Source organism: Aplysia californica, unplaced genomic scaffold, assembly GCF_000002075.1.
Source record: "Aplysia californica isolate F4 #8 unplaced genomic scaffold, AplCal3.0 scaffold00246, whole genome shotgun sequence".
NCBI lineage: Eukaryota > Metazoa > Mollusca > Gastropoda > Aplysiida > Aplysiidae > Aplysia > Aplysia californica.
In genome coordinates this window covers 533,140-541,915 of record NW_004797516.1, presented here as the reverse complement: position 1 = coordinate 541,915, position 8,776 = coordinate 533,140, and the positions used below count along the sequence as shown (strand labels likewise).

The window sequence follows — 8,776 nt, the reverse complement described above, 5'->3', positions numbered from 1 at the left end:
AAAAATACAATTTGGGGGAGGGGGAGGGGGAGGTTGGGGTCACAGACCAGGTTTTAATGTATTTGTCGGAAAAGAATGCAAGGAATCACACAACAGACTTCAATTAAATACTTGTTGGGACAAAAATAATTTGTTCAATTGCATCAGTATGACATTGGCTTATTTGAAGTAGCGCACAAAAAAGATGCTTTTTCTCTTGAATCAGCATCATCAGCTTCAGCAGAAATGCAGTAGAAGCATCATTATCAGCATCATCATCATCGTCCTCCATTCCCCACCCCTCCTACTCCTCATCATCATCAACATCCTCCATCTCCCCTCTCCTCCTCCTACTCACCATCATCATCCTCCTCCTCCTCTTCCCCCCCCCCCCCCTCCTCCTCCTCGTCATCCTCCTCTTCTCCGTATTTCTTCTTCTTCTCATTCTCCCCCCCCCCTTCCTTCGTCCTCATCATCATAATCACTGATTACACAATGAAAAAACGTTACTAAAAGTAGACAAAGAAAACCATAACAGAGCATCTAAACGACCATCCTATAGACATGGTAGTCACACTGTCTAAGAGATAAAATCCTGATTCTCAAAGATGGAAGTCTTTCAACCTCGAACAAAGACAGCAGTCAACATTTTCTTCATAATACTGAAATATCTACTGGTCACATTTCTTTCCTTTTTTTTCCACCTACAATCAACAGACAAACCAGCATCAGAGATATTATGGTCATGGACACAGAAGACCAGAAGTTGGTTCCCAAGTGGGAAGTCTTTTACTCAATTTTCTTGGTCTCCTGTGACTTATAATATCCCACTCAGTCCTCACAAGCAGGGTCAAAGTACCCTGTCTTTTAAAAGGTTTTAAAATAAATCAACTGAGCAAAATAAGGTGGGGGGGGAGAAGGAGAATGCCCCAAAAAACACAAAACATTACCAGTTTACAAATTTCAGCTTCACTGTCCATGTCAAATACTTTCTTGAGATCAGCCATCTTCGCAAATTCTCCTTTGGAAACATTGGTGAAGACTTTCTGTGTCTGTAACACTTCATCAATATCTGTTTCACTGAAAAACATATTTGGATAAATTCTGTAATCCCAGAGTTGTGTTTGTTTTAGTAGAGGTTTTACGGCGCTCACAAATGCATTAGGTCATTTGAGCGCCAAGAGGTGAATGTCAACAGAAATGTCCCCGCAGGGAATCAGGCTTACTCTGCTCACCTCTCTAGCTTCAGCAGCACAAAGTCTGCTTCGACTATCAAGACACCCCGGAAATAGCGGGTCACGAGAGTGTAACAAACATACAAAAGAAGTAGAGGAAAAATGACAATAATAAGGATTAGGAAAGAAAAAGCATCAGATCCCTGTTGCAGTACAGAAGCAGTTATGAGCATGCATGACATTGATGAATCAGCCCACTTACAATTGCAATTCTACTGTGCATAAGAACAAGGTTAATGTCCCCCCTTTGGGAATGGCCTAAAGACACTTCAGTCAGTAGCACCAGCCCAGGGGCTTATCCCAGAGTTAATTTAGGTTAAAAAAAAACAGGAAATAAAAGAAACAAAGACAAATCAGTAAAGCATACTATTCCCTTCGATGTAGAGCTCCACATTTTGTGTAAAGAGAAGCACATAGCACAAAAACACGTATCTAGTGCAGAGAAAAAGCAAGGCAGACTGATAGAAACAGAAACAACAAAGAGAGAGAAAAGAAATAGGACATACTAGAGGTCTCCTTTCCAACAAACCAACATTACTAGCTTGGAAGACAAGTTACATTTTACAATTTGAGAATCATTCAGGTCGTTTCTCTTTCATTTAAAATAAAAAGGAAAAAGCATTACAGGAAAGAATGCAGCATGCATAACCCCTTACAACATAAGAGCACCATCCCTCTTTCTACATTTACCTAGATGTAGACAAGGAAATTATATATTAGGGTTATCCCTTTCCGATTTTTTGCTCTCTCTCTCTCTCTTGTTAGTCTCTTGATCTATTCCTTTCTACTTGCCTTTAACTGAACAAAATTGTGTTACTGGGAGCTCGCTTGAACCTCTAAGTGTCGCAAACACATATCTTGGGCGTTATGGGAAATTATATGATTTCACCATACTATGCGGGAAAATGCCTGAAAATAGTCAAACCAAGCGAGTATGTTTGGCGATACAAAAAAATTGTGAAAAACGAACCGAAATAGCAACTCAAATTACGGCCAATTACAACGGCCGTGACACCATAGAACAAAACATACGGCCAATTAATCGGGCTTCAACATGAAGAGGGTTAATACACTTACAATAATTTTAAAATCCATACTTTCCCCCACTCTTCTCTCATTCTCTACCAACCGCAGTTGTGCACAGGTCGCAAATGCAATTTATATTAAGGAACAGGAACTCTATTTTCTTTTCTTCACTCTCACTTCCCTCCCTTTCTTCTGTCTATGTGTCCTATTGCTTTAAAAAAATTTTCCTACCACCCAAGCTGAAAGTTACATTTATATATGCTAACAGTCAGTAAATGAAAAATAAAAAAAACATCACATCATCCACAGGGTGTCCAACAATATTTCCTGAAAAAATTTACTACCTGCAAAAAAAATGAACTACTAAGCAAATCAAGCTCCACGTCAACTCAAAAAAGGAAGATCATTTGTGCCATCAAAACATATATATAAATATTACATATATGGAACAAAAATTACACACAACAAAGTCCAGTCGACAAAATGGAGGATAGACAGACGCTCGCACACTCACTCGGAAGTCATATCGGCGCCCAGAGGTGGATGTCACCAGAAAACGGGGAGTCACAAGTTTACTCTGCTCACCTCTCTAGCCTCAACAGCACAAAGTCTACTTCGACTATCAAGGCACCCCGGAAAATAGCAGTTCACAAGAGATTGACAAAAATACAAAAGAAGTAGAGGAAAAATTATGATATAAGGAATAGGAAAGAAAAAGCAGCAGTTCCCCCTATGTTGTTCAAGCACAGTATGAGCATGACATCGATAAATCAGCCATTTACACTTCTACTGTGCATAAGAACATGTTAATATCCCTCCTTTGGGAATGGCTTAAAGACGCTTTAGCCAGTAGCACTGCCCTGGTGGTGGGAGGCTAGATTTAGACCTAATGCGTGCACACAGGGTGGCTGCGCCAAACCTGTTTCTCAATTTTCCAGGGGGTCATCCATTTTCCAGGGGCATGTTACATAACAACACACACACACACATGTACAATATATCCAGGACGTGTTCAGTGTCACACTGGGGTCTCATTTGACTTAAGTATTTCAGTCTGTTACAATATTTTCCTCTCAATATCATATATAAAAAAAGAATCCTGCTTTGAGCGTTCGGAAGGGCCTAGAACAAGAAGTTCGACTGTCAAGGACCAGCAATAACTTGAATGGCTCAAGTAGACCCATGCAGTGTGAGTTGTAACAACTGTGGCAGGGCAAGAGGCAGTGACACTGAAAATCTGCCAGTCTTGAACAAAAAGCTACAATATACATGTAGTTATAATCTGCTATCACCCACCCAATGAACCGCGAACACTTTATTTCAATAACACGGCTTACAAAGTAAGTACCAACACGCGCTTTGCAGAGAGTTCTAAATCTAATCAAAATTCTGAAGTTTGCTTACAAGTTTTTGTCCTCTGGTGTTGCCTTCAGCACCCCACCCCCCCCCCAAGCATATCTTTTTTTTAAAATCAATAATCCCCTCCCCATTCCGTAGTCCTATACTTCCCAACACTCAGACTTTGATTAAACTTTGGCGACCCCAACAAATGCCGATATTCACGCGATGCCGTACTTATTTGTGATGCGAACATGCGCAGGTTCACTGACCGGTCACGATGGCGAGCCTGACAATCTAAAAATCGGACTACACTTGCACTTTCTTTTCTTTTTTTCCCACAAGTGACAGCACAGTGACTAGTCCGAGTATTGATTAAATTTTATTTGCACGGCGACACAGCGTTTACACTGCAAAACCTGCAAGTCACAAATGTTGCGTTACCAGCCTAGGCTTATTGCCGGCAAATTTGTGGGTGGTGACGAAAGCGAAAGTAGATCTTGATTTTCCCAATCGAGCCTCAGTGTCACATACATTTCCGCCTGCCGCCTAAGCCGCCTGTTTGCGAGAAAGTGAAACGTACTCTTGGACAGGGAAAAGCTGAACGAATATAATATCACATTCGCGACCGGCAAAAATGAACTTACTGACCTTATCGGACTTGGTTTTCTCAAATTCCGCAATACTTATACTATTTTGACAAAAGATGGGACTTGATAATCGCTTCGTACCGCGGCAAAGACTCCGTTCACTGAAAAGTCTTGCCGGCTTCATCACTCAGTACACAGGTTAATTTACGACTGTTTATCAAATGTTAACTACCATCACGGCACATTTACTACCACTTACAACCTTTATGACCAGGGCGCCCAATTTGCGACTTAACGACCTTGCTGGACACCCTGATCCAGTGCCAGATCTGCGACAGACATCGGTAATCATGGTTCTCCATTCCTTTCTTTGCTCGGATGCTCTTAAAAAAGCTACTTTTCCCAGATCTTTCCCCTTCACCCATTTGTTCAGGTTCCCTAAGAAGGTTGCTCTGGGCCTACCCCTGTCTCATTTGCCTTCAATTTTGCCAGTGAGAGCTAGATGTTCAAGACCTATGCCTGTCTATTCAGGTGTGCCAAAAACTGCATTTGTCGTTTCCTGATTGTTTTTAAAAGTGAGCGTCCCACGTGGGCTTCATCAAGCACTACCTCATTTGATTTCGTTTCCTTCCACGATATTCTCAGCAGTCTCCATCACATCACACACTGCTTAAAACTAACAGCACATTTACCTAAAGACCCCACTTTCCTAAAATGACATCCTCTTTACACATGGTTACTCTGTGTTTCAAAAGGTTCTTACATTTTATTTCTCCAAGACGTAACTTTGTTAGGGTAGCAGGCAATTTCAAACCGCTTGCCTCCCTTCTTCAGCCTCACGATGGCAACGTTAGTGAGGCGCTTTTGATTTGTGGGTTGGTTGATCTTAGACATCTTTCAAAGGGGCGATTGTCAATCTGGAAGGACAGAAATAAGAAAAACAATTAAAACTTGAACACTGTCATTTAATGTAACTGTATATATGTGTCCCTGCCGGTCAGTATCAGTCACATGAAGAAAATTTCAAAACTGAGTTAACATTATTCTAAAAAACTATCACCTATTCCCTGCAATTTAAAACAAGAATGAAGTAAATTTATATGACCATATTTGACGATAATACAAAACTTTTAACTGTGCGAGGTGAGGAAACACAAAAAGGAGAAAATGGTCTCTGAAGTACAACATGTTTCCATAGCAATGGGGGTCTTAGAATTGAGATAGAGACTTGAAATTTAGCAGTATCTAGGCTATGCCACTACAAGGTAACATACAAAAGTAGAAAACGATTTATTCACAGAGAAAAAAATTGTGGAAAAAAAAATTTTTCACGAGAATGGACTTCACGTCAAATGCAACAAAATATTAGCATGATAAGTACCAGATTCTAGATTTTCAAAGTATCTGTAAGTCAAATTCATCTGTTTCATATGAAAGGCCTACATCTCTTGAGAATTTTGGAACCATACTTTTACCTCTCCGTCAATGTTTAAGAGAATGGCAGCTGTTTCAATTTAACATAATAATCAAATATTGCTGAAGTCGGTAACAGGCTGCAACCACATGTTTGACAGATAATAAAAGAGTACCAAGTGCACCAAGCATCTCTACATCAACAGAGTACAATCATTATAACAAACAAATGAAACCTAATTTTTTTTCATGACTGTGAGATCATTATAAATCAGTATTTTATAGCCTCAAACACTATGATCTGTCGTTATTTCGATTAAAAAAACACTGAGTGTCATCCCGGCCGGTGCCGCACCAGCCCTCGCAGCGAGCGAGTCGGCTCAATACTGTAGTATACTGAGTGCTCCCAGTAGTTTCAGGGAAGAATTCATGAAAAATAATTCCAAGCCAATGACTTTATTCTAATAGTTAAAGAAATGTTCTTTCTATCGGTACCTTTTTTTCCCGTTATTTTACACATTTCGTGTTTAAAACGATCTTTGAAAACTTTTTTTCAAGGTTTCTATCCAAACGCAAAAGGCCAAAAATAAAAACCACAGGAAACCATGCTCAAAGCTGTATATTTCTCGGCCAATGAAAAGACGGTATTTAACCATCAATCTTTCTGCAAAGCATTCGAATGCATGGGTGTCAATTTTGAACTGGACCACCTCGCATTCCGACCTCAAGGGACTTCCCTTTCCACAACGATTCTCCAGCTTATATTCGGATTATAAACAACTTACACTCTATTGTATATAAAGGAAATCTTTTTCAAAGTGTTCAGCATTTGGTGTTTTATAGTAAAAGAGGTAAGAAAGAGAGATCTGAATTACACCCATTCTACTGAAACCACGCGCCCGGAAGGCCACGAGTCGGCTTACGTGATGCGTGTGCGCTACCTAATTATAATAGCACCTAAACACACGAGAGCACACACACACACACACAAACACACACTTGCACATAGAAAAGAGGAAGGTTAATTAATCTTTTAAAAGCACTAAAACACAATAAAAACAAATTTTTAAAGTCAACCCCAGTGTCACAGCTAGCAGGGCACGCCCACACAGTCAGCTGTTTACAAGCTTGAAGTGAGCTAGAAGTTACCGTTTTTATTCCGTTTTACCAATCAGAGTTGTCTACATTTCAGACCATTCATGCTCGAAAAGGGGTCAAAATCTAAAAATGGTTGCGAATGAAGAAAGTAGAAGCAAAGATACTTCAATGTGGAGTATCTCTGGTTGAAGCAAAGGTGGCTATGGGGTAATGGTTCTAAAAATAAATTCACAGCTACACACTAGCAAGGTCCAAATTCCTAAATATCTCGTCACCCAAGCTCACAACAAACCACAACCTCCAAAATAAATCTAAATAAAATATTTATAGTCGATTAAAGTTGTTTATATTTATCTTATACGAAGCAGAAGACATCAAATTTTCAATATATTCAAAAATAAAAAATTCCATGGAAAGTCACTTTTTTGTCTTTAGAACCTTGTAGCTGATAATAGAACAGTGCGTCTTACGACCGAAATTGACCGGGGCAGACAGATTATGACGACTAGCCAAATTGTCAAGGAGAAAAGTGGCACGTCGTCTTCTTGTTATTGATATTGCTGATGCTATAAAATTGCAGATCCCTCTGCCTGTGTGTATTAACTTTAAGTACCAACTTAAAATTACCATCCATCCAGCAATAAAAGACTAGAGCCAGAAAATGGGTCACAAACTGAACAAACTAGCCTGCCAGCATGCGAAGGGTGAATCTGCAACATTTAAATTTTTATAGTATCCACACCAATGTGTGTTTTAGGCTTCCAGGCCATAGAAACTCACGCCTCACATCTCACACCAAAATGCGAGAGGGAAAAAATGAACTAATGTAATCTTACTTGCGATGGGCCATAGACCTCCACTCACACCTCACACTTCACAGGACACAGCTCATGCATGAGCCTAGAAGTGAACATGTTCACTTTTGTTTTTAGGCGTGAGTCAAGGGCAGACTGGATATCAAAGCATTTCGCCCCCCGGTAGAGCTGGATGCCGGCCAGATTCCGTTGTCAACAATTTGTAATTCATATATTTTCTCGTCAGGATGGATGATTACAAAGAAAGATTAATCAAGTAAGTCTGAGCAAGGCCTCTGCTCTGGGACCCACGTGATCCCGGTTTGTACAAAATCTATTGGTATAATTGTTAAAATAAGAGTTCTTCATCAGGATTGTCCAAGAGATGCTTGAATGTCAGGTGAAAAAATGCTCTCGGCACCATATATCCTCAGTCTCTTTCGCTTCCTTCGTCTGAGGAACAACAAAATCAGCTTTATATCTTCTTCGTCAGATGATTCCATCTTGGATGCACCACACAGACTGGTGTGTGAGGCGTAAAACATGAGCCTTTATGGCCCAGTGAGCCATGAGGCATGAGGCATCAGGCGTGAGATGTGAGATGAGTTTCTCAGGCCCGAAAACCTTACAACCAGAAATACGGCAGCAGAGCCCCATTTTAAGAAGTGCACTGCCAGCAGAAATGAAAGTAATAATCTAATCAACCAAAAGATTTTACAGAAATCTGAGTTCAGTTCAGTGTTAGAATTTGATGAGAATATTATCACAATAAATGGAGTAACATTGCTCTCTCATAGATCTACTTGAGTAGGTTGTAGGTTCACTGGTTCAGTGTGGGGTAGGCTACAAATTAAGAATCACCAGCCAGAAATCTGGCAACTTACCAAAATAAAATAGCTGTAATGAATATGCAATGTTGTGTTCATGAGGAAGACTGGGTTTGTTGGGGTTGGGTTTTTGTTTTTGTTTTTTGGGTTTTTGTAATTAAGATGGGTGAGTCTGCTGAACAATAAACTTGAATGATGACAATGAGTCACACGAGCGGAGTTAGTGAACGAGTAACACAACGCCGAATTAAAAACATAGAACTGTAAGGCCTAGAACTAATATCACTGTAGATCCTTTACGGTATAAACAAAGTGAACAGTGTATGGTTGGGCAATGATGTGCCCAGGAGTAGATTCTGGCGGATCCTAGACCCTAGATTAGTAACTTTGGTTGGATGAAGACGTTTTCAGCCAGAATCAGATTTCCAGGCACGGTGAAATAGGCTAATATTTTGTCTGAATCGAGCTATAGAGTA

The 8,776-nt window shown here is 40.1% G+C and overlaps 1 protein-coding gene across 3 annotated transcripts in view; it reads right to left on the bottom strand.

Annotated features, from left to right (window-relative positions):
- The window catches only part of LOC101859105 (ribosome maturation protein SBDS), a 17,242-nt gene extending 8,466 nt beyond the window's left edge, over positions 1 to 8,776 (bottom strand). Inside the window, exons 1-3 of one of the 3 annotated variants that reach the window (XM_005100395.3) lie at positions 8,686 to 8,776; positions 4,932 to 5,085; positions 930 to 1,059 (exon numbers count right to left, since the gene is read on the bottom strand). In XM_005100395.3, coding sequence (XP_005100452.1) covers positions 930 to 1,059; positions 4,932 to 5,062 — 261 coding nt within the window. In that variant the 5' untranslated portion in view covers positions 5,063 to 5,085; positions 8,686 to 8,776. The other 2 variants (XM_005100394.3, XM_005100393.3) reach the window with 2 other exon arrangements.